The sequence below is a fragment of the Ceratotherium simum genome, chromosome 32 (genome assembly GCF_057802395.1).
Source record: "Ceratotherium simum simum isolate JZ-2026a chromosome 32, ASM5780239v1, whole genome shotgun sequence".
Classification (NCBI taxonomy): Eukaryota; Metazoa; Chordata; class Mammalia; order Perissodactyla; family Rhinocerotidae; genus Ceratotherium; species Ceratotherium simum.
Genome location: NC_141931.1, coordinates 33,784,405 through 33,809,765, shown reverse-complemented (window position 1 = coordinate 33,809,765; position 25,361 = coordinate 33,784,405). Strand labels below are relative to the sequence as shown.

Genomic DNA, 25,361 nt, shown 5'->3' with positions numbered 1-25,361 from the left:
CAGATAAATCCTCACGATCAAGTGCACCTCAGTTTCTAGGGTCCACACACGATCAAGCACGTCCCAGTTCTGCACCAAGTTGTGTCAACTGAGCAAAACAGCGGAGGAGGAATTCAAGTGAGCCAAGCACACCACGGTGTGGTCAGAGCTGGGCTTCCTGGGCTGAGCTGAGGAAAGCAAAGAGTGGCAGGAGCTGCATTTAAACATGGAGGTGGAAGCAAGAGCCCTGAAGAGGACAATTGCCACCAGCAGAACCATTCAGTCCTTCAAGCGTCCTGCAAGGTGGTCTTGGCACATGGACAGATGACAAGGGCTCCTAAACAGGAGGGAAACACAGCCCAAGATAACTCTGACACTGAAATTTAGTACATAGGTTTGATTCTACACACATATAGTTACACAGGAAAAACTGAAATCTGGGTCACAGAAATGATCTATGTACACATGGGTATACTTTGAGAGGCAATGCAGCCTGGGGTTTGAGATGGTGAACCTGGAGCTAGAGATTCAAAACTTGCTCCAAAGTTTATTAAATCTAAGAACTTGGAAAGGGTGCTTAATTTCTCTTTGTTTCCTCACCTTTAAAAGTGGAGCCAATAATGGTTTCTATTTCAGAGAGCTGTTGTAAAGGTTAAATAAATCATATGTAAAGTGCTTAGAAATCACTCATTTATTTTGTTATTTCATTTTGGTTATTTATATATGCACCTACAGGGAAAGTTCATGAAATGTACTCAATCATTTTTTAAAGTAATATAGGTGGACATGAGTAATAATTATGTTTTATGAATTTCTTTTCCTGTATAAATATATAACTTCAAGTAAGTATACATTCATTCATGTAGCTTAATGTCCAAGTTATCTTGCATGTTGTGTTCTGATTCAAGCTTAACACATTAGGTCTCAACAGGAAAACAAAATTCAGGAGAGAGAAATGTATTCTTTACTATTTGAATGTGTGCAGATAATTTGTGTGTGTATACACACACACACAAATATAATCTGTATACACACAAAGACATACACACATTTGGGCATATAAACAGTGACACATAAATCAAAACAGGTCATGTGGTCACTCCCTCGTAGTTACTTGGATAAGGACTACTTAATTTACCATGAAAATATGTCCATCAAAATGTCCTTGGTTTAAATGTAGGGAAATTCTATTATTGTCACATAATAGTAATCATATATATGAAAAAAACAAAACACTGTTCGCTTAGTTGTAAAAATGAATTTTGTTTAGAATCCAGACCTACAAATCAGGGTCTTCAAGGAAAACCAAAATGAGTGGCTAAATTCAAACCTATGGCTTGAATACCACTGTCAGAATAAAAACTTCACTGAAGAACTGAATTCACCAACAAATAAAAAAGCAATTCAGGACCCCTCAAGTAGACCTAATGGAATTAAAGACATCAAAAATATACTCTCTGACCTATAACACTTTGTGTGAGTGGGAAAATATTCATGTTATGAAACGAGGTTTTCACATGAAACAATTCTGTAAGCTTCAGGTGACAGCAAATTATATCTTGGCTTTTGTGAAGGATTACTTTAACTTCACCAAACCCCTTCCACGCCCTCGGACATTGTGCTCCCCTAGGACACTGTAAAGTGTTCTCCGAGGCACTGTGACACTGGGTGAGGCGGCTGCTTACCTTGAGGGATTCTGTCTGCGAGCCCAGCCCCTTGGTACAGAGTTCCATCACCGAATAGGAGCAAAATGTATCCCGGACTTTGTACTGACTCACGGCAAGAAGCCACAAGGCAGGGTTGGTCTCCAACTCTGAAGGCGGGATGAGAATGGACTGGTGCCCAGAGTACACACTGCAGGGAGAGACGGGTGCACGCAGTGAGGGTCGAGAAGCAGGGACCACCCTGTCCATTTGCCAGAGGGGGATGGTCATCCCAACTACTATGAGGTGTTAGTGAGTATAAGATGGAAGCGTGTTCATGAAAACATTCTGAAAAGCACAAAAGAGCTATAGGAATCACGATCCAGAGTTATTACCACTTTAAGCACACATTTAAAACATCCAAAAGCTGTGACACTGTTAGTTTCTCTCAAAGCTGCTACATTAACAAACTGGATTCTCTTTCGTGGGAGGAAAAACAGGATCGAATTTGGTAAAAATGTCTGGAAGTTTAGAACAGGAGTTAGCAAACTACAGAGGCTGCCTGTTTTTGTAGATAAGTTTTACTGGGACACGGCCACTCGTTCCTTTGAACACGAGCCACGGCGGCTTCTGCACCAACAGGCAGAGCTGAGTGGTCGCGACAGAGACCGTGGAGCCTGAAGTATTTACTAAACAGGCATTTGAGAAAAAGCGTGGCTACTCCTGGTTTAGAAAACTGACATCTGGAGTAAATGAAAGGAAATTAAAACAATTAGAGGAAGTCTGTCACTCCATTTTTTTAAGTTTGGAATTTTCCTTCAAAATGATGCACACAAATTACCAAACAAGAAAACTAAGGAGAAAACAGAATTACAGAATTTCATTCTGTAATTCTACCTTTACAATGGAGAGCATATTTACAGAAATGAGAAAAATGGTAGGTTACATATTTTGATTCGTCATCAATTGATGGGGCAAGTGTGGTTTTAAAATAATGAAGCATTTGGGCCGGCCCCGTGGCTTAGCGGTTAAGTGCGCACGCTCCGCTGCTGGTGGCCCAGGTTCGGATCCTGGGCGTGCACCGACGTACCGCTTCTCCGGCCATGCTGAGGCCGCGTCCCACATACAGCAACTAGAAGGATGTGCAGCTATGACATACAACTATCTACTGGGGCTTTGGCGGGGAAAATAAATAAATAAATAAAATTATAAAAAAAAAGAAAAAAAAATAATGAAGCATTTGCCAACACCACATTTTTAATAGTTTTAATTTTCTTTGGTTTATTACTATAAATCAACATTAATAGATGTCATGCATTATAATAAAATATCTTAGTTAAATGACCTTCTAAGATTTAAGTAAAAGGGATTTTCTAGCTACAAAAAAATCTCATAGATGAAACAGCACATAAGCCTCTTAACTGCTGTTATGATACCAAAGCCAATTCTTTTATGAGGCCAATCTCACTTTAAAATTTTCAAAATTGTTTATTTATAAGAGACTCCAACTGGTTAAAGAATGTAAGGAAATTAAAGTGGCTCACAAGAATTTCCTTTAAACAGGGCCCTTAGAAGGAAAACTTCTTCAGAGAACGTGACAAAGGCATTTTGGGGCAAGTCTCTATTTCCTTCTTTATTCCTCTATTCTAAAGCCATTTATTTATGTCAGAAGGAAAGACAGCAAATGTTGGCCTTTCCTGTGATCTTTTCAAAGGGTTGAATCATTTGAGAACCAAGAGGTTCGGCACTAAAGAGGGCATCAGTCCTCAAGTTATCCCCCTGTTGCACAAATGGCTTTTTCTGTCTAAATTTTTAAAATTTTATTGTGGTAAAATATACATAAGATTTACCATTTGCCCATTTTTTAAACTTTTTTTTTTAACAGTTTTATCTTATTTTTTTTTGTGAGGAAGATCAGCCCTGAGCTAACATCCATGCTAATTCTCCTCTTTTTGCTGAGGAAGACCGGCTCTGAGCTAACATCTATTGCCAATCCTCCACCTATTTTTTTTTCCCCCAGAGCCCCGGTAGATAGTTGTACGTCATAGTTGCACATCCTTCTAGTTGCTGTATGTGGGACACGGCCTCAGCATGGCCAGAGAAGCGGTGCGTTGGTGCGCTCCCGGGATCCAAACCTGGGCTGCCAGTAGTGGAGCGCACGCACTTAATCGCTAAGCCATGGGGCCGGCCCAATTTGCCCATTTTTAAATGTACACTTAAGTAGCATTAATGATATTCTCACTGTTGTGCAACCATCACCACGATTTATTTCCAAGACTTGTCATCACCCCAAACATAAGCTCTGTATCCATTAAAAATAAGTCTCCACCTTCCCCAGCCCAGCCCCTGGTAATCTCTTATCTACTTTCTGTCTCTGAGCTTGCCTATTCCAGACATTTCATGTAAATGGAATCACACAATATTTGTCATTTTCTGTCTGGCTTATTTCTCTTAGCATAAAGTCTTCAAGGTTCATCCACGTTGCAGCATGTGTTAGAATTTCTTTCCTTTTTAAGGCTGACTAATATTCCATTGTATGTATATACCACATTCTGTTTATCCATTCACCCATCGATAGACACGGGTAGTTTCCACCTTCTGGTTATTGTGAATAAAGCTGCTGTGAACATGAAAGTATAAATATCTATTTGAGTCCGTTTTCAATTCTTTTGGGTATATAACCAATTGCTAGATGATATGGTAACTTGGTTAAATTTTTGAGGAACCACCAAAGCAGCTGCACCATTTTACATTCCTACTAGCAATGTATGAGGGTCCCAATTTCTCCATATTCTCCCCAGTACTTCTTTTCTTTTTTCTTTTGGATTATAGCCATCCTAGTGGGCGTGAAGTGGTATCTCACTGTGCTTTTGAATTGCATTTCCCTAATGACTAATGATGTTGAGCATCTTCTTGTGTGCTTACTGGCCATTCATATGTTTTCTTTGGAGGAATGTCTAATTGAGTCCTTGTCCCTTTTTTATACAATTGGTTTTTATTGCATTACTGATTGAGGAATCTTAAGGCCTCTGTTTGTTGAAAACTAAAATTCAGAACGTGTGAAAGTCACCCAGCAGTGAGTAATTCACCATCAGAACTGCGGGTGAGCGCACACGATGTTATGTATGACCTTGTAGTGCTGCACTGGTTTTTCTTGTGCTTTATTACTTAAAGTTACTAGGAACTAAACTAGGAAATAAACTAGGAACGTTAATTATTTTGATCTCTTTTGAAGGAGTATCAGAATAAGTAAAAGAAAACATTGCCACTTTATTTCAACAGTTCTATGCCAGTCACCGTTTATGCACAGGCTGTCTTGAACCTATCCAGCAGCTCGAAGCCACTCAAATGCCACTGCCACTTTAGAGACGAGCCGAGTCCCATTTAAATCAAGCTTCCTTTCTAAACGAGACTGCTTCTTCAAGGGGGAACAAACTCCGAGCTGAGAGTCAGGGGTTAGAGAGAAACCACACCCCAGGGGAAGGCCCTCTGAGGTCCCTGCACCCCCCTACCCTGGGGACCCTGGCAGAGCAAGTGAAATCACAGCGAAATTTAAAAAGAAGGTGCTTAAAGCACGTCGATCACACACGCGACTGATGCACTCTTTGGAGGCATCGGAATAAACACCACTTGAAGAACCAGTTTTGCTTCAGGAAAACGTCCCTTGCTGTGGGCCTGGCGTGCCCCTCAGATGTCCTTTCAGGAAGGAATCTGGTGTGTGATGTGATGTGAGGGCTCAGGGGCTGCCAGCCAGTGGTCAGCGCCTCGGGCGCAGGAGCAGGACGCCTCGACCACCTGCAATCTTCGCTCGCTTGCTGGAAGCTTCCTGGGGGCTGGTCAGACCCACACTGGGCTGAGGCTCTCCCTGCCCGATCCTCTTCCAGCCTTTACACTGATGTTCACAGGTGTGGCCCCCAACAAACCTCTCCTACTGCTGACTGCAGCTCACGGAGAGCTTTCAGAGGACCCTTTCTTTTTTAAAATGAAAAACAATTGCTTTCCAGGGATCGCACGTTCCCAACGTGGAACAGTCCATGAAAAACACACTTTTTAGACTACTGAAAGGGATTTATTGGCAGATGTGTCCTAACTTGGGTTCTAAAGACAGATTCTACAAAACTTACATCCAAGATATGTATTTAGAAACTTCCCATTTTTAATATTAAAGGACGAAAGCAGGATATGGAACCACATACAAACTGTGACTATAGCTTTGAAGAAAAGCAGATGCATGGGGAGAAACACGCCAGAATACTAACACGGGCTGGGCGAGGGTGGGGATATGGGCATTTTCTGCCCCGTTTATCACTTTTTACCTCACTCTTACTCATTTCTATAGAATATGATACACACACACACAAACACACACAAAATTTCTAATCCTGAAATATTCAGTCATACATTTCGTATCAGGACAAGAAAATGCCAGGAGTTGGTGATTACCTTAGGTTCTGCCAACAGAGTACAACATATCAAAACATCCGACAATCAACAACCAACATGTGGGGATAAAACTTAACTGTTATTCTAGGAAGGATGTTTGATAATTAAGTGGCAACTACTTTTATAAGTGGGGAGCTTATTAATGAGAATTTTTGGATTTTACCTAAACAATCCTTCCGAGTAAGAAAGTCTGATAATGAGTAGGGCCCCCTGTATTTAAAGGGTTAAATGAAACTCAGAATAAGAATTGGTTCCAAGTCCAGCTTAGGGGAACTTGAAAGAGCTCTGAGGGTGCACTGCTCTCAGTGACCAGAAAAAAGGATTATTACTCCTAAAACTTTCATACTTCCTTTGAAATCTTGCTGATATGAAAGTTTTGTTAGGCACATAATTTCACAAAACTGCACATTCCAATGGAGCCCTATGGAAAAGTACAATAAGTTATTTTTATAGTTGACATATCAAAATCAGTAAGATCACATTCCAATAATTATAACACTTAAAACTCTGTCAATTTTTTTCTAACATTTGTCTTTAGAAATTAATTTAGATTATTAAGGATCGCTTTATATTGAGGTCATTCAAGAGATCAAATAATGTTACAACAAATACATCCGCATTACAAAATACTGACACCTGCTCAAACTACTACTTACTGCAGATTAACAGCCTGTCAAACAACATTTCTACACAAATTTAGCCGCGCCCTTGCAGTTGGTGAAAACAAACTTCCATCCAGAAGTCCCTGTATCCAGACTGAGGTTCTTCAAGACCAGCATTTCTGCATGGCTTAGGAGGCCAGCTGTCCTATTTACTTTCTCACTTTTGAGGCATACCACATTACTCTCAAAATAACCCTCCGAGAACGATACTCTTGGGGTCTGAAAACAACCAAACATCTCCTTGGCTGCAGCGGTGTATCTAGGCGCCGCCCCTCACACACGCAGAGGGCCTGCGGACCAGCTGCAGTGACCTGCAATCTTTTGTCCCGGCGCTGTACGAGCCAGAGACGCACAACACTCTTCCCTTTCCTGCCGAGACCCTTCTCCTAGACGCAGGCAGCCTCTGAGGACACTCACGCAGCAGAGGGTGTTCCCACATGGACTGATGTTGTTGGAGCTGCTGCCGCAGGCACAGTCTTTCAGTCTTACTTTGTCACTTGCAACACAGTGCACCACAACCAGCCTACACACTACGTCTGGCGTGACTCTGAATTAGAACCTCTTTCAGTGGCTATGTGTCAACTCCAATTAGAAGCCTCAAGGCAGCATTAAGCAGGAAAAAAAAAAATTATGGCAAATTTGTCTCTGTTGAATGGATATTAAAAGAACAATCTCAGGGCCCAAAATGGCATCACACACCAGATAACAGCCTAAGATCTAACAGGTCTACACATTACGCATCTTACAAGTCATAACTATCCACCAGGAAACCCCCGTCTTACCTCTGTGAGAAGTGATGGGGCAGTTCTCTGTTAACACCAACTGCCATTCAGCCCATTCATGAATCAGAGTTAACAGCACCACCTTCATTAGATCTTCCTGTATGACTTTTACTTCAGCTCAAATCTACATACTACTCTTTCACACCAAGGACTTCCATGTCGTCATTGCCAGGTACCAAACATACTTAATGACATTTGAGCCTCAATATCTTAGGGAATCAAATGCAGGTAAAACCTTACGAGGATTTTCCTCTTAATTATGAGAATCTATCATTTCCATATTGTTCCCAGCATTTTACTGTGTAAATGCTATCATAAGGAGACTTAAAATGAAGAAAATTAAATATGAATAACCCACCACCCTTTTTCCAAGAACATACATGACAATAAATGATTATCTGCACATGAAAGGGCTGGGGTCCACAGTGTGGAATTCAAGGCTGGAGAACTGCAAGCATACTTGTGAAAATTAAATATTGTTTCACCTTTCTCCTCAATCTCACGAATAGGACAGAAGCCAACATTAAGAAAAAAACTAAGAAATCCTGATAATAGAGGACAAAGAGAAAACATGATTCCTGAATTTCCTACTTGCCCTTTCCTTGCTTGGTCCAACAAATGTTGATTAACTATTTCATTTATTAACTAATGTTAATCGCTTGGCACTGGCTATAAATACTCTCATGGACAAAACAAACCTACTTAACAGCAAGTTACTTATACTGAAGGCTTTTTTCTTAGAATTTCTGGACTAGAACCTGAACTGCTCTAGTTTAGATCTTAACTTCAAAAAGAACAAAATGACTAAAAAGACATTTGGGGAATATTTTCTCCCAGTCTGTGGCTTTTCATTCTCTTGACAGTACCCTTTGCAGAGCAGAAACTTTTGATTTTAATGAATCCCACTTATCAATTCTTTCTTCCAGGGATTGTGCTTTTGGTGTCATATCTAAAAAGTCATTGCCAAAAGTCATCTAGGTTTTCTCCTATGTTATCTTCTAGGAGTTTATAGTTTACATTTAGGTCTATGACCCATTTTGAATTATTTTTTGTGAAGGGTGTAAGATCTGTGCCTAGATTCATCTTCTTGCATGTGGGTGTCCAGTTGTTCCAGCACCATTTGTCAAAGACACTATCTTTGTTCCATTGAATTGGCTTTGCTGCTGTGTCCAAGATCAGTTGACTATATTTACGTGAGTCTACTTCTGGGCTCTCTACAACACTGAGAGTAAACCCTGATGTAAACTACAGACTCTGTGTGATGATGAGGTGTCAACGTGGGTTCCTAGATTATAACAAATGTCCTATCTGGTGGGAGATGTCGATAACAGGGGAGGCTGTGTATGTAGGTGGCACAAGGCATGTAGGGGAAATCTCTGTACCTTCTGCTCAATTTGCTGTCAACCTAAAACTGCTCTGAAAAATAAAGTCTATTTAAAAAAGTAAAAAATAACATGACAGAACAGGAGAGAAGAAAATAAATTTGTACATTTGTAATCAATGATTTCACATTATTAACCTGACAAACATACAAACAACGGAAAACTATCACAACTTGGGCATCTGAGCAGGGCAGCTGTGCAGTCACCACACTACACATGGCCCTGTGGGGTCGCACGGGTGACCCCCCCTACACCACACTACACGTGGCCCTGTGGGGTCTCGCAGGTGACCCCCCTTCACCACACTACACGTGGCCCTGTGGGGTTGCGTGGGTGAGCATCCTTCACTACACTACACGTGGCCCTGTGGGGTGGCGTGGGTGAGCCTCCTTCACCACACTACACGTGGCCCTGTGGGGTTGCGTGGGTGAGCATCCTTCACTACGCGTGGCCCTGGGGGTTCGTGTGGGTGAGCATCCTTCACTACACGTGGCCCTGTGGGGTGGCGTGGGTGAGCCTCCTTCACCACACTACACGTGGCCCTGTGGGGTTGCGTGGGTGAGCATCCTTCACTACACGTGGCCCTGGGGGTTCGTGTGGGTGAGCATCCTTCACTACACGTGGCCCTGTGGGGTTGCGTGGGTGAGCATCCTTCAGTACATTACACGTGGCCCTGTGGGGTCACGTGGGTGAGCATCCTTCACTACACGTGGCCCTGGGGGTTCGTGTGGGTGAGCATCCTTCACTACACGTGGCCCTGTGGGGTTGTGTGGGTGAGCATCCTTCAGTACATTACACGTGGCCCTGTGGGGTGGCGTGGGTGAGCCTCCTTCACCACACTACACGTGGCCCTGTGGGGTTGCGTGGGTGAGCATCCTTCACTACACGTGGCCCTAGGGGTTCATGTGGGTGAGCATCCTTCACTACACGTGGCCCTGTGGGGTTGCGTGGGTGAGCATCCTTCAGTACATTACACGTGGCCCTGTGGGGTCACGTGGGTGAGCATCCTTCACTACACGCGGCCCTGGGGGTTCGTGTGGGTGAGCATCCTTCACTACACGTGGCCCTGTGGGGTTGCGTGGGTGAGCATCCTTCAGTACATTACACGTGGCCCTGTGGGGTCACGTGGGTGAGCATCCTTCACTACACGTGGCCCTGTGGGGTCACATGGGTGAGCATCCTTCACTACATGTGGCCCTGTGGGGTCGCGTGGGTGAGCCTCCTTCACTGGCAGTCTAGTGTCTGCACCCCAGCTACAGACTATGCACTTCAGTTACTCCAATGACAGGCTTTTTTCTCTTGTAAAATATAGTTGTATTTAAGTATAATTGCATACTAGAATTAAATACATTTTAGTAACTTTGCAGAGTTATATAATCATCACCACAATGCAGTTCTATAACATTTCTATCACCCAAAAGGCATGTCTCGTGTCCATTTGAAGTCAATCCTGTTTTCATCCCTCAGCCCAGTCAGTCATCATTCCACTTTCTATCTCTACAGATTTGCCTTTTCCAAACATTTCATATAAATGGCATCGTGTGATACAATCATATAATGTGTAGTCTTTTGAGTCTGGTTTCTTTCACTCAGCATAATGTTTCTGAAGTTTATCCATGTGGTACCGTATTCTACTGAATGGATATGACAAATGTTTACCCATTCACCAGTTGGTAGGCACTTGGATTGTTACTTTTTTTTTGAGGAAGGCTGCTATGGACATTTCAAGCATCAAGTCTTTGTACGGACATATGTTTTCCTTTCTCTTGGGTGGATGCCTGGGAGTGGAATTGCTGGGTCATAGGGTAAATTTATGTCTAGTTTTTAAGAACATGCCAAACTGTGGTTTCATCAGTTTTACCTTCCCGTCAATTACGTATGAGAACTCCCAGTTTCTGCACATCCTTGGTTACTGTTGCTTTACAGTGAGCTTTGAAACCAGAAAATATGAGTTTTCCAACTTTGTTGTTTTCTGTCGTTTTGGTTATAGCCGTTCTAGTGGGTGTAAAGTGGTATCTCGCTGTGGTTTTAATTTGCATTTCCCTAATGAATGCTGAGCATGTTTTCATGTGCTTACTGGTTATTTGTACATCTTCGGTAAAACGTCTGCTCAAATCTGTTGCCTATTTTAAATTGTGTTACTTGTCTTTTTATTAAGAGTTTGTTTTCTATCTGGTTGGAAGCACTTTATCAATACATGATTTGCAAATATTTTTTCCCAACCAGGGACTGGTTTGTCTTTTTACTTTCTTAATGATGCCTTTTTTTTTTTTTTTTTTTTTGCTGAGGAAGATTCACCCTGAGCTGACATCTGTTGCCAACCTTCCTCTCTTTGTATGTGAGCCACCACCACAGCACGGCCACCGGCAGACAAGTAGTGTAGGTTCATGCCCGGGAACTAAACCCAGGCCACTGAAGCGGAGCGCACCGAACTTAACCACTAGGCCCGCGGGGCTGGCCTTAATGGTGCCTTTTGATGTGCAAAAGTTTTTAATCTTGTTGCAGTCCACATTATCAGTATTTATTTCACATATTGCACCGTTGGTGTCATATCTAAGAAGTCTTCGCCTAACCCAGGGTTATGAAGTGTGTCTGACGTTCCCACGATTAGACGCAGGTGAAGCGTCTTTGGCAGGACTTTCTAGACGTGCTGCTCTTTCCTCATGGCAGCCCTCTGAGTAACACACCACTGCCCCATGTCCCACCATAGATGAGGTTCACTTTGATCTTGATTCAGGCTTCTCCACCATGAAGGTTCTCTTCTCTCCTTTATATTAACAACTATCTTGTGGATGACTACCATGTAAATCCTTGCTCCTCACCAAGCTTTCAATTTGTTCTTTTATTTATATCTGAGTAGTCAGATAATTTCCTGTTTTATTCAAAGAGTTATAATCTGTTGTGGTCTTTATATATTTTGACGCTTGAATTATCCCTGATTTGGCCAGTGGGAGCCCCTTTGAGCTGGCTCTTCTGTCCTTTTGACACATCCTTGTCATTCTTTCAGTACTTCCTTACTTTCTTGCACAAAAAGACGTTCCAAGGTCATCTCGGACATTTCCTGTCCAGCCCTGAAATTGGCCATTTCTCTAAGAAGCCCTAGCTCATTTGAGAGGAAAACAGTATTCACAGCATTTATGGATCCTGGGGTGGCTGCCTCCAGGTCCAAGTTTTTTTTTTTCAGCAAGTCCATTGGGATCTGTTTCTATTGAGGCTTTCAAAACGAAGAGGTTTACAGCTGTTATGCATTTATTTGTAGTGCTGCAGGGGCAATCAAGAGAGCACTGTGATCTCCTGACTTCTGAATGAATTTGCAGGCAAGAGGCTCATTTTGTAAAGGTTCGTTGTGACCCTCTCTGCACAATCCCTTTAACGAGTCCCCATGACTATTAGAGATGCACATCAAGAACTTACGTTCCCTTCGCCAAGCACCTTCTCTGCTGATTTCACGAGGTCAGGCTTGGTGAGCCTCAGAACCACAAAGCACTCCATCCATCAGCCTCGGCTTCACCGCGACCTTTGCAAGTGACACAGGGACAACTGTCCTACAAAGTCAGTAGCTCAGAATAGGCTTCCCTCTCAGTTGGCTAAGTATGTGTAAGGTCACTCTGGCCCTACTGTTGGAATGGCATACTCTGAACTATTTCCCAAGCAAAAAATTTACCCACAATGCTATTGCACTTTGGACTGAGGCAAAAATCATTAAAATATTTCCATTGTTCAATTCTATTTGCTTTCTTAAAAAGTTTGTCTTAATTGGAATGTCAGTGTTCTTCAAAAGTACAGAATTGGATGTTAATTCCATTTAGTAGTATTAAATATTATAAATGCCTTAAAATGTTTTAGAAGAGTGTTTAAAGACATGAGAAAAAGTCTTAGACTATTAAGAAAAAATCATAACTGATTTCACACCATAGCATCTCAGTTTTATAAATATATTAATGTACATTCACAAAATTGTACGTGTACTTAAAGGTTTATGGGTGAAATCACGTGATGTTTGGTGTTTGCTTTAAAATGTCCCATATGAAAAAGGGACAGAAAAATTGGAAGGATAGATGAAACAAAATTGGCAAAATGTTGATCCATGTGAAGCTGGGTGGTGGGCACTGGCGATTATTATAGCATTCTTTATACACTAATATATTTTTGAACATGTTAATAATAAAAAATATGCTACATTAGAAAATAAGCTCTGAAAGACAATATGCCAAAATGCTAACAGTGAATATCTATTGGTATCACTAGGTGATAACGATTATTGATGGCTTTATTTTCTTCTTTATATTATTTTGTATTTTCTAAATTTTCTCCAGTGAACATATATGTATAATCAGGGGAAAAAAGCCAACAAACATCCGTGTGTTCATCCATCATTCATTTCATAAATACTTGCTGACACCTGCTATGAGCCAGGCACAGGGCTGCTGGCTGTGGGCGGGGGACCACAGGGGGGCCCTTGCGGCGCTTGCTCCTGGCCTCCCCTCAGCTGAAGTGCCTCCCCACCTAAATCAGGGAGAAGCCTGAAGGAGGAGAGAGCCTGTAATGTCCACTGATTTAATACAAATTCCAGCCCAGGGATAACTGCTAGGCTTGAAAGGCAAACGAACCAAGCCTAAGGCCTGGGAGTCCTCCCAGCAGACTTCTCAGAATGTTCCCAGCAGGTAGCTTCTCTGTTGGTTTCAGCAAACTTCAGGGAGACTAATTTTTTCAGATGCCATAGAATGCAGGTGTACCTGCTTCACCTGAGAGCCAGGCTGGGACCGATCTGTGATTGTGCTATACCTGGGCGTCCTCTAGAGGCAGCCCTCCATAGTGGTCTAGAAAGAGGGTGTATGATTTACTTATTATTTTCAAGATATTCAAGAGGAAACTCACCTGCAGAGGCACCACAGGACAAACCCAAGTCCACAGTAAGGGTCCAAGCAGATGGCCACTTCTCTTGAGGGGTAGAGCTCACACTGCAGCTTAATAGAACGGCAAAAGGCACTGGTGGCTGCATGAGACATCTGCAAGACAGCAAGGCCGCATTAAATGCACAGAGCCTGACACCCGTCCTAAAGACGTCTGTAACAGAACAAGGCTGTATTAAATGCACAGAGCCTGACACCCATCCTAAAGACATCTGCAAGACAGCACAGCTGCATTAAAAGCACAGAGCACGACACCCATCCTAAAGACATCTGCAAGACAGCACAGCTGCATTAAAAGCACAGAGCACGACACCCATCCTAAAGACATCTGCAAGACAGCACAGCTGCATTAAAAGCACAGAGCATGACACCCATCGTAAAGACATCTGTAACAGAACAAGGCTGCATTAAATGCACCAGACCTGACACTCAATGCCCAAAGGTGATTTTAGGACAGGGACAATTGTAGCCAAGCTCTGGTTTTGTGACTTAGGAGAGAGTGGGCTGCTGATTTCTCATTAGTTTGAGTAAACCACACTCAAAACTTCCTGGTCCCACAGGACCTAATAACTCTAGCAACTGAAGTAACGATGTCCTGCATTTGAATAGCAGGTTAACCCGAACGGGGGTTTACTGCAATCCCCACTGCAGCCTGTGAAGTAGGTGGGGAGATATTACTGCTCACATCTCCTCTCCAGGCAGGGACTATGCCTTATTCACGTTTCATCTCAACGCCCAAGACCACAGCTGTTGTGCAACAGGGGGCTAGCAGTGCACGCTGGATGAACAACCTCCACCTCGATGAGTAGGAAATGAGGCTCTGAGGAGATAAAGAGTTTGCTGAAGGTCACACATATTTGAGCCGGAATCAGAGCCTGGTGCAGTGAGACACGCTAGTAATTTGACGGCAGCCAAATCCAACCACACTCCCCATCATCAAGGTTACAGTCAAGAGCTCCCTTGTCTTGTTCATTAGTCACCCGAGGGAAAGATGTGAGAGAAACCAGCAATGGGGGTCCTTCTATTGGTGACAAGTAGGATCCCTATTAGAAGTTCTCCCCAGAAGAAGGTTCCATCATGGATATTCTACTGAATTTATACAAGGTAATGCAGAATTACTCTAGATTCTAACACATAAGTAGTTCTTTTTAACTTGCTTTTAAAGCCATAATATTGGTTTAAAGAAGAAAGAAGGCTGGATTTATGGAACATTCCTTCAACTTCAACTTCAACTGGATCAGGAGTTAGTAAAATCGTAACTACCAAAATTACTCACCTGCTCAGATTAGCAACTAAAATAAACCTTTACCGAACTCCTGCCCAGTGCAGGCACTATTTATAGCTTGAGAACTGAGTTCTTCAGCTCAGCTCAGCAAATACGAATATAGTAATTGAGAACAATATGTATCAGGCATTGTATTAGGTGCTGGGGATATAAAAGGAATAAAACAGCCTCTGCCCTCAGGAGCGTGTGATCTAGTGGGAAATTCAGAGACTTACGCTGGTAACTGCAGGATCTGTGAGCGCTTTGACAAAGTGTGTACAGAGTGTAAGGAGGTCAGAGAAAGGATCCTCACATCACCCCGTGGGGTCACGGAGGGTTCTGGCTCTTGAGGATGCGTAAGCAATAACAGATTTCAACACAGTGACAAGAACACAACAGGTTAAGAAAAAAGCAGCTAGGAAAGTTGAATATCCAATCTCTAAGCTTATTCCAATCTTGGACCCTGCCAACATTACAAACCAAGAGCCCAAGTTGGAATGTTTCTTTATAACCTCTAGTAAGAAAAACTCCCAATTCTTATGAAGACAAACTTGTACTTGGACAAAGAATTCGTTTCCTAAAAGCCCCAAATAACAAACTCTAATGCTCTACTCTAAAAGAGACACTGAGAGTAGATATATGAATGTGGAGGAATTAGGGATGAGGTTAACTATGTTTATTTTCAAGATGCATCTTGTGACTTATCTTGGGCAGGTCCACCTTCCAGGGCAGTTTTCTCTGGCTGATGTTAAAATAAGGGTCCGTTCCCTGGGCACACATCAGCTGCACATATCAACTGAAAGTAAGCAGGAGAGTGTTCCAGAAGCATACTCCATGGAAGGGAGAGCCACCATGAGTTTTAAAGTACCCTGCGGGGAAACCCACAAGGTGATTAATCTCAATTAAACTGTAGATGCTATACGGGTCCTCTATAGGACTTCCTTGTTGATGTTGAGCAAATGTATATCCAGGATCTATTAGGAACTTTCAGAGTTCGAACTATACTTTTAAACAGGCAGTATTATAAAACTTAAATTGAACATATAAACACATATCCATGTGTTTTATACTAAATCAGACATTCTGTAGTACCCATTTTAGGGAAAACAGTTTACTGGATAAAATTATTTCTCTCAACTTTTGGTATGTAACTGAACACTCAATGACATTTTTGTCCAAAAGCTGAAACTGAATCAAAATTTCTTTCTGAGAAAAATGGTGACCTGTGCAGCCAAAGAGATAGAAGGGATTTCCGTCTGGAGCAGATGATAAACCAGGTGATTTCAACTCTATCTGTGCCTCTCAGTATTTAAAGCATACAAGATTTCATTGAATGACATCACAATATATTTCATTTCAGGTACTCATTGAACAAATTAAATGGTGAAAAGTTTAAGAAAAACTTTTATGAACTTGAGAGAAAGTCTAGTTATTTATCACTCTGGGATTTCTAGGGTCTATGCTTACATTAAGTGGAATCAATAGGAAGTAATAACATAGATTACTTTATCTCTGTTTCAAGTAGAAATATCTTTATTGACTCAAGATTTAATATTATAGCTCCCACTTCTGCAGACCATGAAAATGAAATTGGTATGATCAATGTGTGTTTCTCTTTCAACTAAAACAGTAGGAGGCTCAAAGCTAATTTCAGTACTATAGAGAGTAATTCATCTTGGTCTGAAAATACATCTTTATTTTTAAAATATTTGAAGAATTATTTTATTTTATATTGTCTTTTTTTGGTGCATCATCTCCAATTCTACTGAAAAGCAGAGGAGAGAATCCTAGTAAGATGGTGGAGCAAGAAGCAACAGGAATCTGTCTCTCTCCTGGACAATACTGCACTGGCAGAATCAGAAGTGACTATTTTGGAACTCTGGGCTCTGTTGAAGGCTTGCAACTTCCAGGGAAAGGCTTGGACAATAAATTGCAATTAATTTTGGAGAAATTAAGACATTCTCAGGTGAAAAAAAGTTGTGGGAGTTCATTACATTTAGACCTGCCATGAAAGAAATGCTCAAGAGAGTCCCACATGTTGAAACAGAAGGACACTAGATATAATTCAAAGTCATTTGAAGAAACAAAGATCTCAGTAGGTAAAAACAAGGCAATTATAAAAACTAGTATAATTGTAACAACAGTTTGTAACTCTACTTTTTGTTTTCTACATGATTTAAGATACTAATACATTAAAACAAAACAATTATTAGTCTAAAAACTAGTACTACACACCTAATAACAAACCATCAAAATATATGAGACAAAAATTGACAGAACTGAAGGGAGAAACAGACAGCTCTACAATAATAGTAGAAGACTTCAATACCTCATTTTCTTTTTTTTTTTTTTTACAGATTTTTATTTATTTATTTTTTCCCCCCAAAGCCCCAGTAGATAGTTGTATGTTATAGTTGCACATCCTTCCAGTTGCTGTATGTGGGATGCGGCCTCAGCATGGCCGGAGAAGCGGTGCGTCGGTGCGCACCCGGGATCCAAACCCGGGCCGCCAGCAGCGGAGTGTGTGCACTTAACCACTAAGCCACGGAGCCGGCCCTCAATACCTCACTTTCAATAATGGATAGAACAAGCAGACATTAGATAAGTAAGGAAATAGAGGACTTAAAAACACAAAAAACCAAAGAGATCTAAGAGACATACAGAACACAATCCAACCACAATAGAAAACACATTCTTCTCAAGAGCACTTGGGCTATTTTCCAGAATAGCCCAAGTTTTAGGTCAGAAATTAAGTCTCAATAGATTTAAAAAGACAGATATCATACAAACCATCTTCTCGAACCACAACAGGATGAAATCAGAAATTGGTAACAGAAGTAAAACTAGAAAACCCACAAATTTGTGGAATTTAAACAATGCATTCTTAAACAACCAATGAATCAAAGAAGAAATCACAAGAAAAATCAGAAAATATTTAGACACAAATGAAAATGAAAACACAACATACCAAAACTTATGGGATACAGCAAAAGCAATGTTAAGGCAAAAATGTATAGCTATATATGGTTACATTAAAAAAACAAGAAATCTCTCACATCAACAACCTAACTTTACAACTTAATGAATGAGAAAAAGACTAGACTAAACCCAAAACTAGCAGAAGGAACAAAATAAAGATTAGAGCAGAGACAAACAAATACCAGTAGAGAATAGAAAATAGTAGAGATAATCAATGAAACCCAAAGTTGGTTCTTTGAAAAGATCAACAAAATTGACAAACCTCTAGCTAGATGAACTAAGCAAAAAAGAGAGAAGACTCAAATTACTAAAATCAGACATTAAAATGGGGAAATTTACTACTGATTCTACAAAAATTAAAATAATTATAAGAGAATACTATGAACAATTGTACACCAACAAACTGCACAACTTACATGAAATAGGGAAATTCCATTTTATGGAATTTGAAACACAAACTATCAAGAAGGAACACAAAACCTACCAAGACTAAATCATGAAGAATAGAAACTCTGGATAAACCTATAACTAGTAAGAAGATCAAAATCAGTTAAAAAAAAATTCCTGATAAAGAAAAGCCCTGGACCTGATGGCTTCACTGCTGAATTCTACCAGACATTTAAAGATGTACTAACACTATTCCTTCTTAAATTTTTCCAAAAATTGAAGAGGAGAGAACTAACTCATTCTATGAGGTCAGTATAACCCTGATACCAAGCCAGACAAAGACACTACAAGAACAGAAGACTACAGACCAATATCCCTTCTGAACACTGATGCAAAAACCCTCAACAAAATACTAGCAAACCCAATTCAGTAGACTATTAAAAGGCTTATACACCATGACCAAGTGGGATTTATGCCTGGAATGCAAGGATGGCTCAACATAAGAAAATCAATCAATGTAATACCTTAAGAGAATGAAGAAAAAAATGCAAAGGATCATCTTGATTGACGCAGAAAAAGCATCTGACAAAATTCAACATCCTTTTATGATAAAAACATTCAATAGACTAGGAAAAGAAGGAAGTGTCTTAACATAACAAATAAAAAAGGCGACATATGACAAACCCACAGTGAGCATCACACTCAATGGTGAAAGACTGATAGTTTTCCTCTAAGATCAGGAAAAAGGCAGGGATGCCTGCATTCATCAGTTCTATTAAACATAATACTGGAAGTTCTAGCCAGAGCAATTAGGTAAGAAAAATAAATAAAAGGCATCTGGATTGGAAAGAAAGAAGTAAAATGATCTCTGTTCACAGATGACATGATCTTATATGTAGAAAACCATAAAGATTCCACAAAAAAATTGTTAGAAATCATAAATGAATTCAGCAAAGTAGCAGGATAAAAAATCAACACACAAAAATCATTTTGTGTGCATTTCTATACACTAAATGAAAAATCTGAAAAGGAAATTAAAACAATTCCATTTACGATAGCATAAAAAAGATTAAAATACTTAGGAATTAACTTGACGAAGGAGGTGAAAGACTTGTACAATGAAAACTGTAAAACACTGCTGAAAGAAATTAAAGGAGACATAAATAAATGAAAACATATCCCATATTCATAGATGTCAATACTACCTAAAACGATAAAAACGCAATGCAATCACTATCAAAATCTTAATGATTTTTTTGCAGAAATATAAAAACCCATCATAAAATTTATATGGAATCTCAAGGAAACCTGAATAGCCAAAATAATCTTGAAAAAGAACAAAGCTAGAAGACTCACACTTCCCAATCTCAAAACCTACTACAAAGCTACAGTAATCAAAACAGTGTGGTATTGGCATAAAGACAGGCATATAGATCAATGGAATAGAATAGAAAGTCCAGAAATAAACCCTCACATACGAGATCAAATGATTTTTGACAAGGGTGCCAAAACCATTTAATGGGGAAAGGACAAGTCTTTTCAACAAATGGTACTGGGAAAACTGGATATCCACATGCAAAGGAATGAAGTTAGACCCTTACCTAACACCACAAACAAAAATTAACTCAAAATGTAAGACCTAAAACAATAAAACTTTTAGAAGAAAACACAGGACAAAAGCTTTACTTCATTGAATTTGGCAATGATTTCTTGGATATGATACCACAGGCACAGGCAAAAAAAAAAAAAAAGAGACAAAATTGGACTTCATGAAAATAAAAAAATTTTGTGCATCAAAAGACACCATCCACAGACTAAAAAGGCAACCCAAAGAATGGGAGAAAATATTTTCAAATCATATATCTGATAAGGGATTAATATGCAGAATATACAGAGAAGTTCTAAAACTCAATAACAAAAAAATAACTGATTCAAAAATGGGCAAAACACTAGAAACGGTATTTCTCCAAAGATATACAAGTGGCCAATAATTGCATGAAAAGATGCTCAAATCACTAATCATTAGGGAAATGCAAATCAAAACTACAATGGTATACCATCTCACACCCATGGGGATGGCTACTATTAAAAAAACCCCAGAAAACTACAAATATTGGTGAGGATGTAGAGAATCTGGAACCTTTGTACACTGTCGGTGAGAAGATAAAATGGTACAGCTGCTGTGGAAAACAACATGGTGGTTCCTCAAAAAATTAAAAATAGAATTGTCACGTGACCCAACAATTACACTCTGGTGATATACTCAAAAGAACTGAAAGTAGTATCTCGAAGAGATATTTGTACACCTGTGTTCATAGCAGCACTATTCACAATAGCTAAAACATGGAAGCTACCCAGGTGTCCATCAACAGGTGAGCAGATAAGGAAAATGTGGTACATACATATAGTGGAATAGTAACTCAGCCTTCAAAAGGAATTCTGACATCTGTTTCAACATGGATGATCCTTAAAGACATTATGCTAAGTGAAACAAGCCAGACACGAGAAGACAAACACTGTATGATTCCACTTATATGTGGTACCTACAGCAGTCAAATTCCTAGAGACAGAAAGCAGAATGTGGTTGCCAGGGTTGGGGGAGTGGGGAAGGAGTTAGTGTTTAATAGGGACAGAGTTTCAGTTTTACAAGATGAAAAGAACTATGGAGATGGATGGTAGTGATGGCAGCACAACATTTTGAATGCATTTAATACCACTGAACTGTACACTTAAATTGGTCAAGACAGTGAGTTTATGTTATGTGTTTTACTACAATAAAAAAAATGGAAAAAAAAGTAGATAGCATAAGAGACCTAAATGAGGTAAATTCTGCAAACTCAGCAGTCAGACCCCAGAGTCAGATAATAGGAAAAGGGCTTCCTGAGGCTACAAGAGAATTTAACAAGGACATCACCTGAGCGGGAGGGTCCTAATTCTGGGACATACGTAGTAGTTCCATTCTTTTTTGACAGCAAAAAGGATCATTGTCAGTGCAATGAGCAGCAATTTGGCAAGTTATAATGGACCCCAAGTTAAAAAAGCAAGAAACTACAGGGCACAGAGTTTTGCAGTAGACAGAATATTGAAACTTGAGAATAAGTGAAAAAGAAAAATACATGCAGTTTTTATTAGGGCCAGTGAGGCTGTGTTCATATAAAGAAATAGTTGCAACACTGGAAAGAATCAGTCGGCCACGTCAACTACTGAAACAGTCACGTATCTTACAGCGTGAACGAAACGCGTATATACACCTCTCTCCGTGCTTCACTGAAGTTCCCACCAGAGTCCTACTATACGTAAGGCACGTAGCATGACAACCGACGTAAGGACGTGCATGGCTCACCAGCCAGACACCACGCAGATGCACTTCTCACCTTTACTCCAGCTAGCATCCCAGTCGTGGACACACTAAAATCAAGATAAGCTAGTGTGTCTGGGTTGGAGGGTTTGTAGATCTGGGCAGGCCGCTTCTTTGGCAAATCATCTGGAGAGCAAAACAAAGCTATTAGCCTATCTGACCTGATGGAAAAGCAGACAAGCAAACAAAGGTACCCAGATGGTCGGAGGACTGACCTGTGTCCAGTATGGGGGGCCATGCCCTGACATCCACGGCCGCAGCTGCCTCCCTGGACCGTAACAACTTACAGATCAGTTGTGTTGTCATCAAACAGGCAGAGCGACTCACCTGGGGGTCAGAGAACAAAGAATGGAGGAAGGAAGGTAAACCTCAGAGGAATACGCCCTGCACACATGCCTGCTGCTCATGATGCACGTTGAGGCCATGTGGCCTTCAGAGCAGGTTAGACTACCAGGAACCCCGCTGCCTCAGAGGACCAGTCCTGGCCAGTGGAGGGACAAGAGCACCAGGAACCTGACCACGGAAGCACACACGCAGAGCTCGTGGGAACTGAGGTTCCCGGAAATTTCTAGAGCCAAGTAGTATCCGCAGTGTTATGATCACAGTCAGAAAGGAACATCCAAACTGACTGCTCTCGCCGTTAACTCTGTCCTAGAAATGCCACGTACATCCACACACCATCCGTGTGTTCTAACAGGAGTAATGACCATGAAAGCACTCCAACATAACCACAGAAAGTATTCGCTTGTGGTGTCCCCAAACTAACTTGTCCCTTGTGGTTCCTGTTCCAGGTGGGAAAACATATCCTAATCCTCTGCAATTTTCCCAGGCATAAAAAATAAAATCAAATCTATACTTTCAAAAAGGAACAGGATACTTGTAAATCTTGAGGAAAGAACTTTAAAAAAATATACGACCTTTTCGCTTGGTTCGGTTTGCTCAGCTGGGTTTGGTGGGGAAGCTCCCAGCGTCCCTGAGACGCCCTCCCTGGGAGCTGCTTTCTTTAGGGAACCTTCAATTCCCTCCAGCTCCTAATTCCAGGCACAAGGTGGAATCTTGTTTCCAGAACTAGATGGTAAGCTCCTTGAGGGTAGAGGCCACGTCTTGCTCCATCCACCGCGGGAACCGCAGACTCCCACGCACTCCCACCACCAGCCCCGCTATGAGGCCCAGGCTCTGTGATCTATAAGCCCAACACTCAGGTCTGGGGCTGGAGGAGGTGCCCAGACACCTCAGGCAGGGTTACCTCCACGATCATCTTCACGGTAGGCAGCGTCGTTGCGATGTTCTGTGGGTGTGGAGGACGCACAGTTATTGGCACACAGCCTGCGTACAGGCAACCGTAAAATGCTGCAATGAGGTCTATTCCTACACAGGGAGAAACGCAACAAAAGTTCTCATTGAAACAGATCAAACCACTTAATGGCCCTCATCCTTGTGCACAGAAACACGAGCCTGAAGAAGTCCCAAGGATAAGTGAGCAACTAAGACCTTTAGCAGACTCTTTTCTCGTCCCTGTGGGTTTTGTTAAGCTTCTGCGATAGTTTCCACTTGGCTTGTTCTTTTAGGCACAAGATGCCAGAGCAGCCCAGAAGTTTAATTTCTGTCATTTCTCTAAGGAGTTACTCAACTCTATGATTATCAATTTAGTAGTTAGAGATTTAAGTACTATTGACTGAACGAACTACCTCAGATGTCTAACAAAACAAATTTAGATATAGAAGTCTTTGTGAAAGATCATTTTATTTATGCTCCTAAAAGTCATACAGCATGGAGCACAGTTCCTACAAGTGGTAGTAACTAGACATAGTGAGCCAGGTAGAACAGTGTCAATTTTTGGTGATAACACAGCAACTCCGGTCATCAGCACTGACGTGCACTAAAGCGCCTCTCACACAGCTGCTGGCCCTGCCATCTTGGAAGCAAACCCAGTCCTGCCTTTCCCCTGACGGGTAGATGAGAGCCACGTGGTCCCTGTCTGGAGCAAACCCCAATCTGCCTTTCCCCTGGCGGGACGACGAGAGCCACGTGGTCCCCGTCTGGAGCAAAACCCAATCTGCCTTTCACCTGGCGGGTAGACGAGAGCCACATGATCCCCGTCTTGCAGGCGCCCTCTCTCCATTAGCATCACAGCTATCTTCTCGGCTCGCTTATGCAGCTGGACACATGTCAGCGAGTTCGCTATTGTACCCTGTGTGACAAGAACAAAGGGGTGAGGTTTTCTAACCTGATAGCTTTATTGAGATACAGTTCATATACTGTACAGTTCACTTAGTTAAAATGTACAATCACATGGGTGTTAGTATAGTCACTAACCACTACCCACCACAGTCGTTTTCATTACCCCCTCAGAAGACCCCGTCAGCGGTCACTCTCCTTTCCTGCCCACCAGCTAAGAAGTACAGCACCAAAGAGGCATCTAGACATTTTTGTGTTAACAAGAAATATATTAGAAAATAATTACTTGACCTAAAAACAGCTAAACTTACAAAAAAAATCATCCTAGTAATTCTGGGACTTAAGTGTAATTGCCTTGGGCAGTAAACCTGCAGAACTCGTCCTATGAAAAATAAGACCGATTGAAACTGTTTTTGAGAAAGATCACATAAAAAGTCAAGGAGGTTGGGGCCGGCCCGGTGGCGCAAGCGGTTAAGTGTGCGTGCTCCACTTCGGCGGCCCGGGGTTCCCAGGCCCGGATCCTGGGCACACACCAACGCACTGCTTGTCAAGCCATGCTGTGGCGGCATCCCATATAAAGTAGAGGAAGATGGACATGGATGTTAGCTCAGGGCCAATCTTCCTCAAGAAAAAAGGGGAGGATTGGCATCGGATGTTAGCTCAGGGCTAGTCCTCCTCACAAAAAAAGAAGTCAAGGAGGTCAAAAAACAAAACAAAACAAGCAACAGTCAAAAAAACACTAAAGAAAAAACAAATTGTCAAATTCATTTTATGCAGACTTTTTAAACATGTGGACATAAATGGGAAACACATTCGGATTGAAAAATACCTTAAAAAAGGTTGCTAGGGAAGATCAGTAGCAAAATAGGTACAAAGAAATATCAAAATATATGGGATTTACTGTGTAAATGGTAAAGAAAATTACACAGAAACTGCAAATTATAAACTTACAACTAACCCAAAAAAGTTTTTCCTAAGGATGCACTTTACATTGTACAAATTCCCAGGTGTGAAGAGATCACTGTCTATAGCTATTTAAAACCTGCTTCTTTATGATCAAATCGTATTTTAAAGTGATTAACAGGGTAAAGGAGTCTCCTCAAGCAACAGGCAAACTGGCCAGCAGTTTCCAGGTCAGGAAGACTCCAGAAGGTCAAAAACATTCACGGATACTCGGGCCAAATGTGTTTACTGAGGGAGGGAGCTTCAACAGCAGGCGAGGAAGCGTGCAGGGTAACAGGAGAAGACTGCGGGCACTGGACACGGACCCTGTAGGCGTCCCAGACCCCTATGCCATGTATGGAGAAAGAAGACCAAAGGGAAGTTACTGTGAGCACGGATCACACGGGGAGGAGACTACTGTGTGGATACAGAAGTGACCAGAACCTTTG

The 25,361-nt window shown here is 41.4% G+C and overlaps 1 protein-coding gene across 5 annotated transcripts in view; it reads right to left on the bottom strand.

Moving 5' to 3' along the window:
* DIP2C (DIP2 acetate--CoA ligase C (putative)) overlaps positions 1-25,361 on the bottom strand; it is a 434,532-nt gene that overhangs the window by 54,537 nt on the left and 354,634 nt on the right. For all 5 annotated transcript variants that reach the window (XM_087420883.1, XM_087420885.1, XM_087420886.1 and 2 more), the window contains 6 exons: positions 23,860-23,983; positions 23,039-23,160; positions 22,008-22,119; positions 21,809-21,918; positions 13,770-13,900; positions 1,665-1,833 (listed from right to left, as the gene is read on the bottom strand). In XM_087420883.1, the coding sequence (XP_087277009.1) occupies positions 1,665-1,833; positions 13,770-13,900; positions 21,809-21,918; positions 22,008-22,119; positions 23,039-23,160; positions 23,860-23,983 (768 nt within the window). The remainder of the gene's footprint in view (positions 1-1,664; positions 1,834-13,769; positions 13,901-21,808; positions 21,919-22,007; positions 22,120-23,038; positions 23,161-23,859; positions 23,984-25,361) is intronic.